Source organism: Malurus melanocephalus, unplaced genomic scaffold (assembly GCF_030028575.1).
Source record: "Malurus melanocephalus ecotype Western Australia unplaced genomic scaffold, MMel_1.1 scaffold_69, whole genome shotgun sequence".
NCBI classification, from domain to species: Eukaryota; Metazoa; Chordata; class Aves; order Passeriformes; family Maluridae; genus Malurus; species Malurus melanocephalus.
In genome coordinates, this window is record NW_026623301.1 from 634049 (window position 1) to 657266 (window position 23218).

Sequence of the window (23218 nt, forward strand, 5' to 3'; positions counted from 1 at the left end):
AATCCTCCCTTCATAGCATAGGAGAGGCAATGAGCCCAATATCCCTCTTTTGTGAACTGTGTTTTCAAACCTGAATGGAAAAGTCTTGCCTGTYATGCTCTCCGYGGTGCCCTTTGGCAACACACAATTGCCWCACTCAGGGATTGTCAGTCAGACAGATGGCTGTAGTTAACTTTCACAACTGAAGCTGYGGGAAACAAAAGCAGTGAGTGAGTTACAAGCCTTGCTTCCCACAGCAGCACGGCAGGGCTGTCCCTCTCCTTCCCTCTCCTTCCCTGCTTCTCTACAGTAACTGCAGCTCCACACATCCTTGGGAGTGACAAGGCAGCCTGTGCTGGGCTGCAGGATGTGTGGACCATCCTAAAAGTATGCATGTGCTGACTGTGCAAATGTCACCTTATATACTTGGTTAAAATTGGGTGCCATGTCTAAAAGGTTTTTTATGAAGAGCCTAAAGATGGGCAAAAAAAAAAAAAAAAAAAAAGACAGATCAAGTGCGAACATAAAACCCTTGTCTCCCTGAAAATGGTCTGAAAATGGTCAAGTGTAATACATAGTAATGATTTGCAGTTATAGACCAAATTTCATTAATGGACTTCAAAAAACTTTTTGATTAATTCTTCGAATTAATAGCATAATAACCATCCTAAAGGTGACTCAAAGAGATGTTGAGGTCAAGACAATTTTAAGGATGTCCAGTGACAAATTTTGCTGACTACCAAAGGTAAAATCTCCCTCTGAATGTCAAAGGGAGAAAACAGAATAGGTGGGGAAAACAGTGAAAATAATTGAATCACAGGTGGAAAATTAAACAATACAAATTTCTTACTCAAGCTGTAATTATTCTYCTAGATAACTTATTGGTAGAACATGTATTAAGCACAGGATATAATTATTCATCTTCATTTTCTCTTCTTTTTTTCTTGTATGCAAAAGAATAGTTTACTTTCTTGATGCAATAATGTTATAACCTTTGGATCTGAGGATTTTAATATGTCAAAATGTAGGATTTTGCTTCATTAAATATTACCCTTTAGCAAAAATAGACAAAAGGAWTTAATTAGGATTTAACTCTGGCAGTTATTTCATTGCCTTTAWCAGGAGGCTATCTGTGGGATTTACATACCTGACTTTAGAAAGTAAAAAGTATTTTACCTATTTTACTGCTGATCGAAATTACAATTTTTTTTCAATTCTCCCAAGTCAACAGCATCCATGATAACTAGAAATGACTAAAATAAAATCATTCAGTATTGTATTCTCAAACTATGTAAACTATGTTATTTAACTGCAGAGGAAAATTTGAAAATAATTTACAGGAAATAAAAGAATGGATTAAAAGGTAAATTTTAAAGTATTTTAAGACATAATACCTCATTTTTCTCTCCCTACTGGACATTCTGCAATGACAGGAGAAGGGATCTGTCCCCTATGTCACCATGACTACCATACATACGTGCAGTCATATGCACTAAATTTCTCTCATTCAAAATATTTCCCAAAATTACTGTTAAACTATATGTAACCACTGCAAGATCAAGTAAAGACAGATCTTGTTGAGACTGTCCCACAACCTTGCACAGTCATTTGACAACATGGCATTGTACAGCCAGATGTAATTGAAAATTCAAGCACTTGAAAATAATAGCAAAGTTCTTTTTTTTTTTTTTTTTTTGTGATTTTTTTCCTTAATTTTGCAGAAGCAGAAAGGGCCAGGGAAGTAATGAAAATAAGGCTACAACAGAAGTCCGAGGACTGTGCAGAAGAGGGGGCAGAGAGAGAGCTAGAGAAAGATGCACATCTGATGTAGCTCAGGCAAGATCTGACCTGGACATCCTCTGCCCTTCATGGCTGGAGGTTACAGRTGAGTCCAGCCAAACCAAATTAAATCTGTTAACTCATCATGGCCCTGACACGCTGGTGTAAAGTACAGGTTGTGTTCATGAACTTTGGATCAGATCCTACAGTGGACAGCACTGGGAGAGTCCATTGTACAGAGAWGGGAGATTAATGTAGGCAAGGGTAGAGGGTTAAAGTGCTTAAATGGTGGTTTTTGCTCAGATAGTGCAATCAGGAAATCATAGGATGAGTGTAGCAACAGTTTTTATCTCTCTTGTGTACTATGGAAAGGGAAAAGATTAAAGAAATTTCTGACAAGAAATTACATACAATAAGGGTAACATGTCTGAATGTGACAACTCCATTGATATTATAAAATTTAAATTATTTCATAATATCAATGTGAATTGCAGCTCTCTGCTGAATTTGTGGAAATAATCAGTTTGAAAGCGGCATCATACTTTTTTTTATTTCACTTTTTCAATATTTAATTGTTTTGCCTTAAAAACTACAGCAGTGCAAAATTGACCTTATGAGCAGCCCTGCGTGTGAGAGGAGAGAGACAGCACCATGTCATCCCTGGGGATTCCTGAGGTTTRAGCATCTCAAAGGAAGCTACAGTAAAAGGAAACTATTTATGTAGATACTCAGCTGGAGGCCTCTGCTCATGAATACACCCAAAGGCACGTGTGTGCACTGCCAGATCTCAAGGGTCTGTATTCTATCAACTGCATTTTGATGGCTCCAATTAGCCATTAGCATATGCTTCATCACAATCCCAAGCAGAAATATTTTTTAAAAAGGAAAATATAACTGAGATAAAATGCTAAGGCACTCTATGAATGACAGAGCTGTATCTGAAATTTATCGTCACATGGCTTCTGGTTATGTTGAGTGTGATTAGCTGCTTTCTATTCCAATTWATACAATATTGGTTTTGCTTTTAGCTGAGAAAAGGGAGAAAATAAAGTAATTTAGCTGTCAAAAAAGCATATCTGTTTTTCACAATAAATTGCAAGTAAGCTCATGTGTGTAAAGATCACTTTGAACTTCAYATGTACCACCTGCTGTGGAGCTGCTTAAAGCTCTCTTGGACATAAATGGCAAAGATTTGGGGGAATTGCTGTCCTAGTTTTTTTTCCTCACTGTGGTTACAAATCCATCYGTGAAGACATCTAAAGCATGGGTGMAAAGAAATAAAAATCACAGAAATCAACTATTTCATTTATTTGTTCTTTTACCTAAACATATAGGTAATATAATATCTGTTTCTTGTCTGTGATTTTTTTATCTCTTGATTTCATTCAAACACCCCACTGAAACTGGGCTGTAAGTTCCAATTCAAAGTGTGTTGAGGTGGTTCATTTTACATCTACTACAGCTCACTTTAGATGAGCTGACTTATTTTTTACACAATTAATTAATTTGTTTTCCACAGAAAATCCAGGCACAAATTATTTTAATATTAAGAATCATTATTTGGTCTGTTAATTAAGTTAATATTTGCTCCATCATATGGCAGCATTCAGTAGGCATCACATTAGAGAATAGGGTAAATTTTAGGTGAGAGGATTTCTTTTATTTTACTTAACCAAGGTGACAAATGTAAGAATTGTTGAACTAATTTTAGGAGGCATAAATATTGGAGTGCATAAAGGTAATAAAGCCAAAGCTTATATGCAGTTTTGAGCTGTTATTTACTGAGAATATTTGTTTGGATGTGAAAACAAACAACAAAATCACTTAATAATAAATGAGCTATAAAAAATCATGTTGTTAATGTCAGTAATATGAGCAGCTGAGGGCTAAACAAAAGAGAAAAGAAATATTACAATATTGCAAGAAAAGTATATTTCTTATAAACTGTTCTTTGTAACATATAATCATGTTTCTGTGCAATCAAATGAATATTGCATTTCCCACTATGGTATAAAAATTAAGTTGAGTGGGTAGTATTTTCCTTTATACATTTTAAATTCTTACCCAGTCTTTATGAATCATTAAACAAAGACAGTAAAAACTTCTGTTTCGATAAAAGTTTCTATTGTAATATTAAGACATGTTAACCTCCTGAACCACTCTGCTGTTTTCAAGTAGATTTATACCTACCAGAAAGTGCTTCTTTTAATGGCCATCATGTAGGGAATTCAATCCATCTGTCTCCATTAGGAGAAAGAGGAAGTGTTTTATTTATGGCGAGACTAACGGTATCCAGGGTTGATGTGTTCTGTATTTCAAAGTGACAACGAGACAACTGGGATATGTTTTCCAAGCTCTGGAGACCAAGTCTCACTTTATAAAGCATTCCCAAATCAGATGGTAAATGCACCTAGAAATCAACAAGACAATGAGTTAGTGTCCAGAGATATACAGATAAATGCATAGGCAGATTCCAGGAAGAGAGGAAGTTTGCCCTTAAGGGGTCAGCAGAATCCTGGACCCATTTRCATCAGTCTTGGTGCTAAAAGTCCCATTGAGCTCCAAAGCAGCAGAACCAGGTTGACTGYGGGCACTTAAAGACATTTTAACTTTATGCTCTAGGGGTATTCATTGTAATTGTTCTATCAAATTCAAATTACATAAGACAGTGATTTCTAATGTGAATAAGTAATGTTAATGCCATTTAAAATKATATGCATTATTAACTATGACTATTTGTTGGGGGAAAAAATAATATGCTTAATCATCATGAATTTGAGAAAGCCAGAAATTAAAAATTAAATCTGGCATGCAATTGAAAAATTCAGTTCTGATTTTCTTGAATATTTAAACAATAATACCTCCAATATTTACAGCACTACATGCTTATAGCTCTTCAAAAGAAACTCAAAGAAAATTTAAATATAGGCAAATCTAAATATCATTTTACATCATATGTTATTTGGTTCTCAGTCTGATGTTCAGCTTTGTTTTCCATGGAAACTGGATCTGACTTGCTGTTGCTTCCATAAAAAACCATAACCATCTTGGATATATTTTCTGACAACTTTTCAAATTCTGGTTTTGTTTTTTCTTGATGTTTTGTGAAATAAATCCTCCATCTGCCTTCTGAACAAATAAAATAAGGAAATAAAAAGGAAAAAATATTAAGGATTTTTCTGTTTACATATATTAACAAAGCTATCTGATATAAAATTTGTATGAATGCCTTGGTCTACATGAAGAATGTTATTTTATAAGCATGTCACCTGGGTATTGGTCAGCTCCCTAAATTTATTGCCATTTTTTATTATTTCAAAGGRGAAACTACTCTCAGTACTAGTAAGTGTAATGACCTATTGTGATGAAAATATTCTCACATTATTATTTCAGAACTGATTAATAAAACAGTCAGTGTAATAACAGAAGCTATACCTGAATTCATTTGCTCTCTTCCTAAAGGCCAGGCAGGTGTACTCCTCCTCCCTTGAGATTTCCAATTAAAAAAAAAAAAAAGATCAAATTAATAATTTTGTGGAACAGTGTCTATATGATAATAAAGGTTTGTATTCATATCCAGTGAGGCAGTTGACTGGGTAYTATATAATTTAGATTAAAGATTTAATTAAGAAGTATACAAAGTGATTTTCTATTTAAGCATCTTCTCTGAAACATCATCCTATTAAATGAACTGACTCTCGGGCTACCTCTTTACTAGGAAATGATTGTAACATGAAGAGTCAAGTATTTTTCATTTTAAAGCATTTCTGTTTCATTTCTACGATTTATGCTCTGGACTAATGAACATTAATTAGATGTCTTTAATATCCATTCTAGGGCTGATATTCTTCCCACAAATATTAGCCCCCATTGATTTCATCAGGATTTGGTATAGATCAAAACTGCTTGTAAACATTAGGTAATGACCTGAACCAAAAAATAGGAATCCTTCTTCTGAGTTCATACACAAATTTTGACTTATCAATTATTGTATAAAGAAACTCAAAGGAACGTTTGTCCAAATCAATGAAGTCTGGTAGAAACAGAACTAAATATTATTATTTTTTTCAGAAAAGTCCCAACATACAAACTAAACCAAAGCTGAAATTATTTGCTTTTGCACAATAACAGTTTCCTCCTTTTCCTTCTGGTTTCAAATGATCAAAAGTTAGGGATGATAAAGCAGAGGAAATGGATTGAACTGGAGTATTCTTCAGTCTCAAGAGGCTATTGCTGGACAAGTGCCAGCGCATGCCCTGGAAGCTGCGAAGAAAAAAACTAAACCATGTTCTGTAATCCAAGGACTCATCTATACTGACAGTTMACCTCTCTGAGAGGCAGGAGAATAAATACATCTGTCTTAGAGRTACATACTGGGCTTTGGTTCCTAGTGATGTGGTTGGAGTGTGCTGTGGTTCCTCCCAGCTTGCACAGCAGATTGGACTGAAATCCATGCTCATATCGAAACCATGGCACAGGGAGGGGATGTGGGCATTTCCTTCCTGTCTTGGCAAAGAGCCACAGGCAGCGGGGTCAGAACTGCTCCTCTGTGCCCTGATTACTCACACGGTGTCAGTCAAAAGTATCTCCTGCTTCTGGAAAAAGCTGCCCGAACAGTGTAGCATGAATAATGTAAATCACTCCTTTGAGCACAATGGCAACATTTTCTCTGCTGTTTTTAAAAAGAGTTTTCCCTACTTTTTATCTCATTTTTCACTCTACCTAGCAAATAATTGGCAGAGGTATTAGAAGCTTTAAAAATAGTTTGCAAATGTTGAAGTAAGACTTGGAGAGGCAGGAATTTGTAAAAAGGAATAGGACAAATTTGTTGCCATTGACACCACTGAAAATCTGGAGTAACAAAGCAGAAGTTATCTTCTGGTAAATAGTGATTATTAACTGGTACTAAAACACAAAATGTTCAGACACACTATTTCCCTATATAATGACAATGTTCTATTGGAATATTTTAACCCATTATTTGTTTGTAGAAGGAAATCATACAGCTGCATTCTCCAGTTTGGAATGAATTTCTTATCAGATGGTAGTTTGAAGATAGCATTGACCTGCAGCATCCAGAGTTACTGAGGCAGATCTTTTTCCATCACATCTGTCTTGAAGCCATGTTTGAGCCACAAACAATTTCTGTCCCTGAAGATGCTGGTTCCTTCACAATAATCTCCAGAAGGCAGTCAGAGCCTCTCCCTTTTTCAACAACCATCCTTTGCAGAATAATGATATCTGCTGCTTCCACTTGAAAAATATCCACCTGAAAAATTCAGAATCAAAAAGCATATAGAAACAGAACTGTGTAACTAAAATATCAGTGCATTTTGAAATATGAAAGTGAGAAGAAAMTCAAGATTTTTTTTTATTTCAAATACCAACAGAACCAAAGATGATGAGTTTAAACATGCTAAATGCTTGCATTAAGAAGTATTTATTCCCTTTGTAGTTCTGCAGTTTAGAGCTAAACTACCTCTTTGCCCACACAGATCTATCAGTTGCTTATGCTCACTTTGTGAAGGATCTTTCTTCCCAAAACTGATGTTTAATGATCTAGAGGGATAATATTTTAAACACATCTTACTCCCAACAAAATACAMCCCAAGGGCTACCATTTGAGAGATGGAATATAGGGAACAAGAAGGGCAGAAATGAGCATCACAGAAGGAATCTCTTAAAAAAGAATGAAAAATTTGGTTACGTATTTGGATTAACTTGTAGGATTAGTTTTAATATAAGTAATTGAAATTAGGAAAAGACTGAAAGCTTTGTTGAAAGTTCTGCTATTCTCTATCAGGTAAAAAGGCCATGCTACTTTTACAATGTTTAGAACACTGAAGAAATGTTCCTAAAGAAAATTCTGATAGATCAGACATTAAACACTTTCATAATATGCATTTTTGGGTTCTTTGTGGTTCTTGYACCTATTTCCTGTTTCCTCAGCTGAAAAACGGAGATTAAATTCTTTGCACAGAGACTTTTCACAATTTTTGCTGTATAGATTTATGAATAATCATCTCATTTCCATTTGGGTTGATAACTGTTAAAATCTGGTGTTATTTATAATGAAATTTCCAGTATGATTTAAAGACAAAAATATGTTTTTGAAGGGACTAACTAGCAATAATGATGAAAACACTTGAGTCCTGAAAAGTCTTTCCAACATAATTCACATTGAAGTTGCTCTGCCAGAGCAAGAGGGCAGCAACCCTTCCAGGTTTACTCAGAGATGAAACAGAAAACAGCAGTTTCTATTGCTCCACCAGTCAGTTCCTTTCCTGGACAGGTTTTACAGCAGAAGAGCTGATGAAAGATTTATGTCACGAGCCTTACCAGTTTGCACCTTAATAAGACACAACATAAGATCAAACATTGAGCTTAAAATTTCAGATAATATAAGACCATCCATTTTAAAAAAGAATCCGCAGAAGCAGAAAAATTTAAAATTTKTTCTTCAACTTTTTTTTTTTCATTTTTATGTGTATATGTGAATATGAAAGTTTGTTTGTGTACAACTTTAAGAATCCCCTAAAAATAACAACTAAGCTGTCACTGAATTACTTCATGTCTTCTAGACTGAAAGGTCATGTTAGTCAAAAACTGCTACAATGCACCATCTAATCATCACATCTGCATTATCACTCCTAAATTAGCATGTGAAATGGAAAAATGAGACAATGATTTTGAGGAAAAAATGTGCAAGAGAACTCAAAYAGCTATACCTCATTACAAGGAGTCAAGGTTATCGGCTGCTTAGTGAATTTAGCAGCAGAGCAAATACATGGGAACAGATGAAACTCCAGGTGGAATGCAGAACTGCAGGAAAGGAGGCTCCTCTTCATGTTTTCCTTAGCTAAATCAAAGAATTCAAGTTTAGTGTCAACACTACCATTTTATTATATTACCTGTTGGGCTAATTTGATGATTGAATACCATTAATTTGAGCTCTTAATTTTCCTTAAGTGTGATATTAATTTGATCGCTCCTTTATTCCAGCTTTAATTGAATTAGTAGTTATATCATCGTGCCAGAATAAAATGTATTTGTTACACTTTTTTAATAAAATGTATTAAAAATACACACACTTAGGAGATGACTGAAAAACTGACTGAAGTAAGAAACATACAGACACCTATGTCTGTAAGTAATAAAACATTTTAAATTCACAAAATGTGAAAATTTGAATTAAAATTGCTTCTAGTTCTTGTAAATGATTATGTTTATAATAATGCATGGTRGTGTTCAGCCATYCCCAGGAGAGCMGRGTTGCAGCATTTGTAATGGTGACTTGGGAAGAAAAACGTCATCACTCCAAATGTCTCCCCTTCGTCCTTCTTACCTCTATCTGAACATGATGCCACATGATCTGGAATATCCCTTTGGTCACTTGGGTCACTTATCCTGGCWGTGTCTCCTCCCACCCTCCCATGYACCCCCAGCCTCCTCCCGAGCGGCAGMRCCAAAAGCAGAAAAGACCTYGGCTCTGTGCAAGCCCTGCTGAGYRATAACAAAAAYATCTCTGTATTATCATCACCACTGTGTTCAGCACAAATCCCAAACACAGCCCCACACCAGCCACTGTGGWGGAAAYTARTTCTAYCCCATCCAAAACAAKCAGAATMCAATATTTTATCRGAAACACATGAGAGARGTCTTKTCAGATACTTGTTAGAACAATTTCTTTTTAAGAGAAAAGAGTTTTCCAGAGAATGACTAATTTAGTGGCATGATCATCAGMATCTCCAAAAAAAAATCTGTTGTCAGTGATCTGCTCTTAGAAAGGAGAGTTAGGAAAACAGATAATACTCTGCTGCCTTCTAGACTTGTGCCATCTCCAGGTTTGTTTGGTTTACTTGCAGTAAGTTTGGGGTTAACAAACCCTTAGTACTTATTAACTTCATGACTTAATATATCAGGGGCAGCACTTATTATGGGTTAGCTATAACCTGGAGGATCCAGCCACAGATAACAGCAAGTTTGTATATATAGTTAATACACAGAAGGTTTTCTAAATCCTTCTTCCTCTGAAAAGAAGTATATTTTGATGGAATAAACATTTGTGAAAACTCTGATGTTTGGTTTGTGTTAGACACACWATCATTTATCAGTGTGCCATGTTAAGCTCACTTTAGAGCATGTAAAATCTCAGAAATCCATGGTCAAATCTACAGACTAATCAGATATCTAATAAACTGCAAGTTAAGAAACCATTAAGTAGTCCAGAAATTGTGTCAACTGGGGTAAACTCACTTCACAAACAAGATTATATTTTCTCTTTATGTGTACATTTGAAAATCTACATAGTGTAATGAACTTTATTGTAGTCAAGAGACCAAAAARGAACAGAGAAAGAGCATTACATATACATATAATTGTTAGAGCTAAGAACAATTGGCTGGAGATAATTTATTTGCTACATTTAATTCACTTTTCTCCTCTCAAGCTGTCTGCAAACAGATTATGGCATATATTTAATTCTAATTTTATGAAATYCAATTATTATTATTAATAATTTAGCTAATAATTTTGTAGACTCATCTGAAACCATGGATTAARCATAAAATTTTCTAAATACTAGAGTTGTTGACAGGTCTTGCATGTCACATGGTACTCTATCTTTATTTGAGTTACAAATGGGGAACCTTTTAAATTGCTGGAGGATTAATTCTTCTACAAGAAGAGAAAGAGGAARAAAACACACAGAAGATAAAAAAACCCCTATAGAATATGAAATTTATCTTTATCATTTTCCCCTAGGGAAAAAAATGTTAATTGTTTTTTAGTTACTACTGGCAAATTAGGTTTGAACGGAGAAAAGTCACCTTAAATATTGATAACAATAAGTATTGTCTAATTCATCAGAGTTGATATTGAATTTTCTCAGAATAGCATTAAAGCAATTTGTGTGTATGTACAGCCCACTAAATTTTCTTAATCAACRTTGCCTGGAGAAAGAAAGATATTCTCAAAGACTGAGCAGCTGAGATTGACAGTGGTGGAGCCTTACATCCTCTGTGACCCAGAAGAGCTGCCCCAACAAAACCAGAACTGGCACTTTTCATATTTCTTGGCAAGCAACTGAAAAAATTCCTTTATAACAATCATTCCAGCAAACCTTTCAGAATATTTAAAGTTTGTTTTTTTCTTAACTTCTTTTCAGATTTTCTTCAAATGTTTTTTTTTTTTTTTTTTTTTTTTTTTTCCTGGGGCCTGTGTTTTAAGCATTTTCTTTGAATCTATGACCCAGTTTGACTTTATTCAGCACTCTTCTGTGTCAGTGCTGGCAACACATCACTGTCTGCAGCAGCTGCAATAACTCTTGAAACAGAAGAAGCATTTGAACAGTCACTGTGCAATATTTACCTTTATAAATGCCAATCATTTTACAGGCTTGGTACTGAGACTTGATGGTTGGTTAATGACGATATTCCCGGCAGAACTGAAAATGGCAAGTCGAGACACACCATATGCTTCATTTCATCAACCTGTATGCACAAGTGATTTCCCACACTGCTAATGTTAGTATCATTTTAATAGGCTTTTATTGGAAAAGGAGTCAGAGTGTCTAGATAAAGGACCTTTTCTATTAAGCTTAGCGAACCTATTGATTTGCTGCCTGATTATTTTGATCTCACTTGTTAATCTGGAGAAACTCCACTGCAAACAAAGGAGTTTTAACACAGGTAAGCAAAATAAAGCTCCCTGCAATACTGAGCTGAAATGAGAAAYAGTGTGTGAACATTCCTGTAGAAGGGAAAAAAAAGAGAAGAATTTCACTCCTTCAAACTCTGGTCCTATGGGCTCTTCCCGTTGTGCTGAACCCATCTTCTCCACCGTGTCTCAAATGCTTGTCACATCACTCCCTTCTCTTAGATGGAGATTATCAGCTTTTTAATTGTGCCAGGATAACCATAAAATCAGCTCTAGCCAAATTTTATCAAAATAGACCCAGCCCAATAACTAACGTTATTAACTGCTTAAATTAAATAAGCATTTGGACAGAGCAAATATATGTCAATGTGCCAGCAGACTTCAGTGGAAGTGGGAACTTTGGAAACACTGAGTGGTCAGCAGCAGTGATGATAAGAATTGGTAGCAATTCTGTCTTGTCTCAGCTCAGTGGAAGGATGCCCTKCCTGTGCCCTCAGTGTTTTGCAGCCAAAGTTCTGCACAAATGCTTCTTGAAAAACAGGGGTTCTCCTGCACCTGAAAAAGACAACCCTGAATTCTCTTCTAGACTCACATTTCTGCAGGCTTGTTTTTGTATTATGTTAAATTCTCAGCTATAAACTAATTGAAAATTTTTATCTCTGCATGAAAAAAAGTAATGTAAATTATTATGGATGAATAATTAGAGGTTTCTGATAACCCATATTTATCATAGTTTATCAATTTGCAACAAGATTAATGAAGAATCRGTGAAAGAATARAGGTAGTAAAAAACCCAATATATTYGYGCTGCACTCACCTTATGTTACTTTGCTTAGTATAACTGRAAAGAAATCTTTTTGAAACAAGACTTTTATGCAAAAAACAGCAACATGAGTAAGAAAGATTAGGGGCATCTCATAATGATCAGCACCTATGACCATTCAACTAACTWGCTAAAGAGATTTCAATCAGACTTCAAGTAAAATGTATTGAATAAAATGCAAAAGGACTGCTACATGGACCAGTATCATCAGCCACATCCAAAACTGTAATCATAAATTGTATCAAACAACAGACATTGAAAAAACYAAACMAAAAAAMMCCMAACAAAACACAAAYGAACAAAAGACAGCCATCACTTTTGGGCAGATTCAACCTCCTCTGATGCAGCCTGAATGTTGGATTGATTYCATAACAGTACTAGTTTGAGATCTGGTTTAACAGGCAAAGAAAATAGGATGGATGTAATTTTCTTCAACTTCAGTAATGCATATCATTGTATAAWATTTTGATTAAGACACTACAATCAAATATAATAATGGGATAATAAAATGTCTAACTTGTATGTCTCCAAGTGCAGTTGTAAACAGAATATTTCAAGCACATTTCATTGCAGTGAGGCCAGTTAATAAGCTTATGCTCTTTAGTATTTCCATGATTTATCTGGGAGAAAACAAGATTTCAGAGATTATGCAAATACAATCTCTAGTTATGACACTTGAAGAAGTWGGGTGCTAAATTGAAGAGTGCTCTGAAAAGATTTGTGAGAGTTAATAAATCACTAGAAAGACTTCCTTTCAGTGAATCAAGCAGAATAATCTATTTAACTTGTCAAAGACATACTGACTTTCTTATTGTCATAAATACTGTCAAAGGCAGGTGTAAGGGAGCTATCCAAACTAACAGTCAAAACTGTGACAAAATTCAGTCCCTAGAAGTTAAAGTTTGACAAATTTAGTCAGAAAATAATGAGAGAATTTAATTTAAAAGAAAAAAAAGGCATGCTTAAGCTTAGAAACAACTTTCCAGCTAGATTTAAACTTCATCACTGGTAGTCATTCATTTAGAGTTAAATCTGTTTTCTATGTAATTTAAACTCAATTTAATTTAGTTCTTGCTGCATTGAGGAAAATGATTGAATATTTTATTTCCTGAAAAATGCACGTTTGTATTGCCCATAACAATTTTAAGACTTTTTTATAAATTAAGCTAATAAATTTAGCTGCATTTTATTTTAAAATTACCTTGTTTATCAAAAACCTGAAATGAACAGGGCATAAAATTCACTTACACAACTTGGACCATATAAAATAAGCCTATATAAAAGACAATTTCCTCCAAAGAAAGCAGCAGGTACTTTCTGAGGTGCACTAATTTAATTCTAAGATAAATTTCCAAATGAAGAGACAAGGTAACCATYGCTCTCTTTCTGCAGCAGGTGCTTAAACCATCATTTTAGAACAAATGTGTACAACACAGGCTACTAAAACTATGTCAGATGCATTTCAGCTTCAGAAATGTCACTTAAGTGATTTATTTTTAAGGTATAAAAGACAGAACTCCCCTCTTGCAGTTGAGTGCCAGCAACTTTGAGTGCCACCAATGGAGCGGCTCAGGGAAAGGTTGAGATCCTTATTGCTATCTTTGCCTGTCTCTAACAACAAGACATTGCTCTTCCCTGAGATGTAAAACAGAGACAGGGAGCAGAATGAAGCCCCTACAATCCGAGAGGAAATGACCAGCAACCCGCTACAGCGCACAGATGCACACAGCTATGGCACTCACTTAAATGGTACTTAGGGAGCTGGCAGAAATGCCCACCAAGCCTCTTCCCATCATTTACAAGCAGTCCAAGCTGACTGGGCAGGCCCCAGTTGACTGGAAAYTAGCAAATGTAACATGCTGAAGGGTTGGAAAGAGGATCCAGGGAWCTACAAACCTGTYAGCCTGACCTYRGCACCAKGGAAGGTCATGGAGCAGATCACCTCAAGAACCATCACACAAAACACACRAGACAATCAGGAGAGGAGGCTCAGCCATTGTGGCTTGACCTGCTTGACCAATCTGATCCTCTTTTCTGACAGGGTGACCTGCTTAGTGAATGACAGAAAGGCTGTTAATGTTGTTTAGCTGGGTTTTAAGGAAGGTTTTGATACCACTTCCCACAGCATTTTCCAGGAGAAAATGGCTGTTCATGGCTTGGATGGGTGCACTGTTCACTGATAAAATCTGTGTGGATGGCCAGGCCCAGAATGTGGTGGTGAATGGAATCAGATCCCGTTGGCAGCTGATCACTACTGCTGCTCCCCAGGGCCCAGCACGGGGTCAGTCCTGTTTAATATCTTTATTGAGGATTTGGATGAGGGGATCGAGGGCATCCTCAGTCAGTTTGCAAATGACATCAAATTGGGTGGGACTGTTGATCTTCTGGAGGGCAGGGATGCTCTGGAGAGGGATCTGGACAGGCTGGAGCAATGGGCCGAGGCCAATTGARGTACAGCAAGGACAAGTGCCAGGTCTTGCACTTGGTTCTCAACAGCCCCAAGCAATGCTACAGGACCTTGGAAGGGTGGCCTTTTCCTGGTGGAAAAGGACCTGGAGGCTCTGGCTGACAGGTTCTGAATATGAGCCAGAGTGTGCCMAGGTGGCCAAAGAGGCCAAAGGCATCCTGGCCTGTGTCACATTAGTGTGACCAGCAGCCAGGGCATCGATTGTCCCCCTGTACTCGGCACTGCTGCGGTCACACCTTGAGTGCTGTGGTCAGTTTTGAGCCACTCACTACAAGGACATTGAGGTGCTGAAATGTGTCCAGAGAAGAGCAATGGATTTGGTGAAGTGTCTAGAGCAGAAATCCTATAAGGAGCAGCTGACAGAACTGGGGGTGTTTAGCCTGGAGAAAAGGAGGCTCTGGGGAGACCTCATTGCTCTCTACAACTCCCTGAAAGGAGGTTGCAGCCAGGTTGGGGTCAGTCTCTTCTCCAGGTAACAAATAGCACAASAGGAAATGTTTTTGATTTGCACCCGGATAGCTTTAGATTGGATATTAGAAAAGTTTCTTCACTGAAATGGTTGTCAAACATTGGAACAGCTTCCCAGGGAAACGAAATATCCCCAGAGGTATTTAGAAGACRTGAAGATGTGACAGTCAGGGACATGGTTCAACAGTGGACTTAACAGTGCTGGTTAATGGCTGGACTTGATCTTAAAGGTCTTTTCCAGCCTAAACAGTTCTATGATTCTGTGATGACCAGGCTGATTTAGTGTTCATTTCTGCACAACAGTAACTTGGCCAACAGCCTACATCCGTAATTAATACATTTGGATCAATGACATTTGGCAATTATTTACTCATTACATCAGACTGCTTTCCATAAGAGAAGGTTTATTTGCAGCACCGTCCATGTGATGGGATGTGGATATTACTGGCTTCCTCTTTGTTACCTCAGGACACAGTCCCACATTCTGACCTTTCTTAGTGTATTCTGGCACAYATGAACTTTTTCCTSAAGTTTGGTTTTTGTTTTTGTTTTGGGGTTGTTTTATTTTCACTTTTGACTGCTTAATCTGTGAGTACTGAAACTAAGCACCAACAGTCACCTCTCACTGACAATTTTTGTATGCTCTGCAGTTACCATGGTACCAAYCTGAGCAGTTGATGCCTAAATATAGGGCAGGATAAAGGCTATATCTTTTCAAATATTAATAGAAAAAAGTAAAAATTGTCAGTGAATTTAGTGCTTCTGCAACTTGGGGTACTTGAAATACTGGCCAGTTTCATAAAACCTAGATTAAAATACTTAAATATCAGTCATGACATATTCAGTGTAGTTTACTGGTTCTCATGAAACTGATTTGAAAAAAAACCACCCCATTCTCAAAGAGGAAATTTTCAGATAGCCATATAACAGAACAAGTCTATCAAAGRCCATATAAAGAAGCATAAAGAATTACTTTTGCTGAAAAATGTTGGGTGACAGAAGCAACATGGAGATACYGTAAGGATTTAACACAACTGGGCCCTGGTTTTCACAGAATGTCTGCRCTGAGTACACATGGTTCAAGGAAGTGCTCATAGCAGGTAACATCTATCAGCCTTAAACTCACTCACAAAGGATAAATAAATATTAGGCTTTCATGGAAGCTGAACTGCGTGAAGAACTGTGCKGAGATTGCTTTGTCTATCCTCACAGTTTTTAGGAGAACATCAAACAAGGCATCAATGTCAAAGCAATTTTAAAGAATATGGTTCTAGCAGCACAAGTTCTCACACCCATTTATCTGAGCAGATCACCAGAAGCTCAGCTCTCTTGGTGACAGTGCTGCTCTCTCTCAGGGGTGACCCACAGGAGCTTACTGGTGAATTAATCATATCATGCACATTATTTTATCTACAAGTTGTCTGACGATTTCACAGTTGTAAGGACTTTGGAAAGGCACAAAGCAACTTTTCACWTATAAGATGCTAATTCACTCTTTTACTATCATGTAACTGAGCTCATGAAAATAAAATACCTGTTAAATAAGAGAAGAATATCTCCAACCCACTGCAAACTTCACTGAATATTTAAATATTTCTATGTATTTCTGCATAGCTAAACTGTTGCTTGTAGCAGCCCTGACATTCTGTGAGACTAACACCATATTTTGAYGTGATTTCCAACAGAAACACTGTTCCAGTTCACTAGCTCTTACTGTATAGTCAGGGGAAAAATTATTGCAAGGAAAAGCACATTTTAAAATGTCAGAACAACTGTTAAGATTCAGAATGCAAATTCTGCCTGTTATACTCCAAATCCTCTAAACCACCAAGCGCAGACTCTGACTGCAGGGGTGCTTGGCACAATATGTGATTGGGCTGGTATAGAAAGAGACATTCTGCACTTGAGAGTCTTTTTGAAGAWTAATTTTAAGGGGAAGAAAACATTGGGAAATTTCCAAAACATATAATGAAAAAAYGCTTCTGCATAGGTAGAAGACTTGCTTGAAGAATAATGTTAAACTTTTCAATTAACCAAATACCTTTACTTTCACTGAAGAAAGAATGAATCAAGACTTTTATGTGTTTCCCTATTACTTATCTACAAGCAATTTCTTTTCAGAGCCCTAAAATACTCCTGTGCTGATATCTACATTTAGAAATATAAGAATGCTCTGTTACATTCACACACTGGCTCCTATAAAATGTGAAATAAATAATGAAGAGATGGCTAAATGCCAGAACTGTAGCTTACTCTGCAATACAAAAATTCTGAGCTAAAATGAAATAGATGCAAATACTATAAAAAAACCCCACAGGTTGTAAACCATTGCAGTTCCCTTCTGCATGCTTAGACAACATTTCCAGATGTGCATCCTTTGTCCTTCTTCACCAAAAACTACCAGTGCAGAAATCAGATTGCTCGCTTGTGGGACTGTGATTTAAGGAGAAATACAGTAAAAATTTATATTAACCAAACTTTCCTTCATGAGGACAAAAGCTCTAAAATTCAGTTAAATCAGCTTATCAGTAAACCATAATCTGAACTTCAGCATTAGGGAAGACAAATGGGACTTTATCAAAACTGAGTATCCTTATCCACAGGGTTTAATCCCTTATAAATAATTATTAAAACTCTCCAACTTTTCTTAAGAATAAGTATTTCAAGTAGGTGAAATCCAGAAAGAYAATACCCACTTTCATTCCCACTGGATTGATGCATCTGGGGTAGTTAGGAGCTGAGCTCCCCCTCATCACACATCTCATGTCTCTGCTTTGGCTATCAATCCAGACTGATCTGCAAGCTTGCATCCTTAGAGAAACTCATTTGGCAGACAACACCAACAGAAGAAAAATAACTTACTGGTTGCAAGACACTGGTGGATTTTTTTCTAAACTTTAACTACTCCAATGCAAATTTTCTGTTTCAGATGTTTGTTTCAGAATCTTTATAAGATTGTTTCAATCTTCAAATTTGTTTTCAAATAAAGAGCCAGAGTAAATGCAAGCAATTTGTTTATTCCATGTTTAAAATATCTTGTGATCTTTTTCGACGAAAATTTCAATTCCTCTCCCCAGAGCTTCCAAGAGGGACAAGGTTTTAGGTCAAAGACAAGCATTTTGATGTAAAACCCATGTATTCAGTACCTAAATTCTCTCTGATTTCTGTTTATAATGGTAAAGCTTTAAGAAAATGCATCTCTGGCAGCACTATTGGACTTTGAGGGAGACTCATATGCCTATGAGCCACAAGACTCGCTGCCACACAGTGAATGAATTACCTGACAGGTAGACCTAAGAAAACTATGGATACTTTTCTATTGCAGTGTCAGACACAGGGTAGTGTCTGATTGTCTGGAAAGAGACCAAGACCCAGACTGCAGAGTAGAGAGCAGAAACCAGGGAAAGGTGCCATAGGTGAAGAATGGCATGGGAAGAAAAGAGGAATTTAAAAGGAAATTGAGTCTTTTTATGGTTCTATTGTGAAGCAAATATACAGGAAAACCAATGGCATGTCACTAAAGACTTTCATTATTTTCAAAATTGAATATAAAAGCTCTTGATAGAGTCACTTTATTACTTGCCAATGTTCTTAGCAACAGCTACATAAGCACTGGTATTTCTCACATAAGGTATTAATAGATACACACACTTACAACCACAGACCATTGCAAACCGGACTTTGTAGACTGCCCTACTTCCACTAAATCCACATGAATTGGACTGGGTTATAAAAGCAAAAAATATCATGCAGAACTTGTAAGTCTACCTTTCCTTTAGTGRATTTATCATCTTTTCTCATTGACTTTCTCCTGTCTGTGTCTCCCAAGGGGCCTTGCAGCATGACACACACACCTGCATCCATTCCTGACCCTGGGATAGCTCCTGTAGTGATGTAGAGAACTGTGGGGAAAAAGAGATCAAAGGTTTACCAAAACCAAACTAATTAAAACATATGTTGTTTAATAAATTATTACTATTATATTTTCATTTTTCCTCCTATCTGGAGTCATCGGAAGACCAAACTACATTGTAATGCTTGGAAAAGCACATAGATGCATTGTAATTAGAATTTAAGAACTTCTGTTGTAAAGAATAATAAGCTAAATAACTTTAGTGGGCCTTAAACACAGGCAGAAGAAAAAAAAATACCAAATAAACACAGCAAATTGCTATAAAAACATGTCAATAATACTCTTTCATTTATATGCATTTAAATACATAACACTCCAATGGAAAAGTTCCTAGGTTAAGGATGATACTAAATCACTCCACAAGTGATCCCTGCTCTGAGCYTCATGGAGTTCTAATGAAGTTGGACTCTGTCAGAAAGAAAGCAACTTTTATATTTCCTATGGATCATGGTCCAGCCAGTGGCTGGCTGCTTTCCACTGTACCATTGATGTTACTGTCCTTAGGAGGGGAGATGACATGTCAGAGAACACACAGTGTGAACACACAACCTTTCAGCTGAGCACTCCTTCAAAGGCTCCTTACGTAAAATATCTGTCTGTACTCCCAGAGAAATGCGTAACACACTGGTGATGTGGCCCCTAAAATAAGAGAGAAATCACAACCCCTAAACATTCAACTGAAAATGAGAAAGAAATGAGGGGAGAGGTAAAGAAGAAGTACCTGTTCTCATGTAAAATGCTCCTCAGAAAGAGGAGCAGCATTTTTAAGGATTTAAATATCTGTGCTCTTCCAGAAAGAAATAAATCTAAGAAGTATTTAAAAGCAAAGACCTTTCCCGGGGAATATCCCAGCAGTACTCTTCTAATATTCGTATTCAAGAAGCCTCTGCCTAAGTGCTTTGTTTGATACTAACTTTGAAAGCACAGCAAAAGAAGCAAGGAATATACAGATTACTTCTGTGCTTGACTTAAACCCTTAACTTCAGGAGTTTCCTAGAATATTCTCATGGTAGAATATTCATTTAGGATAAGAGCTCTTCCATTCTTCTCTAATTTAGTTGTAAAACCTTGTAAGAAACAGAGCAAATTAAAAATATCCAGTCTTGAGGAGACCAAAGTGCAACTCCGATGGAGTTTGATGACATGAAACTGCTAGGTCAGGGGAAAAGATGCCCAAACCTCTGGGAACAAAACAACAAGAGATCTGTTCTGAAGAGGCCATGGATCTTCTTGTATGAAATTAAGATACAAGAGTTATTTCTTCTGTATTTCCCTTGCTTACTCTGTGAGAGAACCAAATCATATTATTGAGAAAAAGCTGAACTCTGATTTCCATTCAAAACATTTTTAACAGTTTCAGTGCCCTATGCTCTCTTCTTTATGTGTCACAAACTGAAACCAATCAGACTTGAGGGAACAATGCTCAGTTATAGGATCAAAGACACTGGTTTTAAGCACWGGACTGCACCTAGCCATGCATCAACAGGTGGAAATTAATAGAAAATATCTGTGACATCCTTTGGACTGCTCTGAAAATTGGCCATCATCACCGACCAAATCTTTTCCAGTGTTTCTAATTTGTGACAAACCTGATGGAAAAGGAGAGCCAGCGGTGAGAAATGGAAGCTCAGCCACTCTTTCTACTTCTTCATCGGCAAAGTTATGACAAAATGGAAATTCTAGAATATTTTTTGTTTCTGTGTGTCTAAGCTTTACCTTAGCAGAGAGCAAAAAGAAATAACTTGAGCATCTGTTGCACTCTAATGCAAACTACAGCTAAAGACAAACTACTAAATAGCTATGACACATCAKCTCAAAATTTAAAAATAAGAGGAAATAATTTTTTTTCTAAAGTGTTTTTGAAAACAGACTTTTAAATGAGAAGGAATAGATATCTTTCCCAATTAAAGGTAATTAAAATGTTGTCAACATTATTGAAGCAGAGACTGCAGTGAAGGAAAAGAAATATTTGAAATTGCTCAAAAATGTTCTTTTATGTAACCTATTCATCCAGCATATGGAAGAAAAAGAAGTGTTGATATGGGCACATTTCAGCTTGTGAGAAATGTCAATATGCCACAATATTTTTCAGTGCAGAATGTTTTCTTATTCTAAGTAACAGGAGAAAGAAAAAGCAGTGTTTCTGGGAAAAACCGAAATACAGAAATTAGGAATGCATTCTGACGTATACATCASTACATGTGTATCACTTGAATATCTAGAGTATGATAGGATTTTCAATCTCTATAAAATTCTGTGTATAAACTAAGAAAATGGCGATCCTGAGCTAAGTGGCTTATTCCTACTATAAGAAAATATATTTTAATAATGAGACATCTTACACTATGGTACTACCAGATACACTAAGAGATAAAGTCCCATTTTCTAACCTATTCAAACCTAGACAAGACAGCATGTTTGAAAAGATGTTGTAGGAAGTAATCCTGCTTTGAAAAGGGCACTTATCATTCMCTCCTTCAATTCTTCGTGACCTAACACACTAAAATGTCCAAACCTTTAAGCCAGTGAGCAAAACCAACTTTGGTTAGGAATTGTCACTGGGAGATGGAAGCATTATTTTGTCTTCTTAAGACTCAGTATTTTTCCTTATGACAGACACACTGAAAAGATTTTTTTAAATGCACTGTGAAGTATAATGCTAGGACAATTTCCCTTTCATAATAATACCTGCATTCCTGAACAGTTTATTGAAACTCAGATTTCATTTASTGTGTTTTATTTATCCAAGAATTGAAACAAGCAAGAATGAAGATGTTAGAAATAAAGCATATCTTAATTAATTTTGATGTGGGCATTAATTTACAATGATCTCAATTTCCTCAAAAAAATCGAGATAATTATTTTGTAGTTATGGCTATAAGAGTGAGTTCTAGATCTAAATATGGAATTCAGCCAACTATACTTGCATTTATTTTTGATAGAAGGGGGAAATCTCAGACTCTCTGGAGGTGCAATCTTTGTAAAATCAAAACAAAATTGCATAGAAATGACCATGCTGATTCTAACCAACAGTGTAAATACACTRCTAAGCTGTCTTTAATAACAGATATTATCCACAACCTCCTATACCAACCTAGTTATTTCATACAAGGATCCAGCCAGTSCTGCTATAAAAACCATGGAATAAGAGGAAATGTCTTCCTAAAATCTAAATAATTTACGTGTCCCAAAGCAGGGAAATTTATTTCTTTCTTTACCTCTTCTACCTAGGGTAAATGTGTGTCTTTTCCCTATTTATACAAATTATGCTGATCTTTTTTAAACTGAGTTTTGAGTGGTTGTTCTGAGCTAATTGAGTAAAGCAGACTAATAGATGTCTGTTTTCAACTGCCAGATTTCTGTTCTGAAATTTTTGTTRTGATCTACTGTCTCCTACAATACTCCAGTAACTGTCTTAATTTTGATAGATTTGTTGGATGACTATTTCATCTGGCTATGAAGATGAAATTAACAACCTGCCTACCATTTAAATGTCAGGGAGTTCAGCTCACTAATACCATGCATTGGAAAGGAAAATTATTTTTTCTCCAGTTTTCAATGAGAACAAAATAGAAACATTAATGGACAAAGCACGTCTGCTATTTGAAAGAAGATGASTCTTTCCTTTAGAATTGTTTTTATTTTGCCAGCATAAGAAGATGAAGATATTTTTTTGTATAGTGAAGTGCCACAGCAATTTCAGTGTGATGTCGGATTTTAGCTGGATATCAGAAGAAAGATTGTCACTTTTGCTATTCACTTCTTTTTTTCACATGCCAACTTAAAAGGCAGATAGTTTCATCAAAATGCATTTCTAGTGTCTGGCTTAATTATTTGCCTTGGATCACTGAATCTACAACATGTAACAGTCAATTTGGAGTTATGTAAATACTGCTATGTATGCCAGTGGCTACAGTTCTGAAAAGACATCACTGGATATGCTACAGATGATGGCACATCTGTATATATGGCTCTCCAGAAATCCATCCAAGTTTACAAGATTTTTGTTATCCATGGCTATCCTCGTGTTTTGAGCAGTCGCTGAAGTTAGCACTCTACAAGTGTGGCAGCTTCTGTAAATTAAAAATTATTCCATTTCAGACAGGACTGAAAACTGAAAGAAATAGCAATA

General features: G+C 36.2%; 1 protein-coding gene across 1 annotated transcript in view; it reads right to left on the reverse strand.

Annotated features, from left to right (window-relative positions):
* Positions 1–3973: 3973 nt before the first annotated feature.
* The window catches only part of RP1 (RP1 axonemal microtubule associated), a 146249-nt gene continuing 127004 nt past the window's right edge, over positions 3974–23218 (reverse strand). The window contains exons 11-13 of the mRNA XM_057366650.1: positions 18942–19075; positions 6899–7027; positions 3974–4168 (exon numbers count right to left, since the gene is read on the reverse strand). Coding sequence (XP_057222633.1) covers positions 3974–4168; positions 6899–7027; positions 18942–19075 — 458 coding nt within the window. The remainder of the gene's footprint in view (positions 4169–6898; positions 7028–18941; positions 19076–23218) is intronic.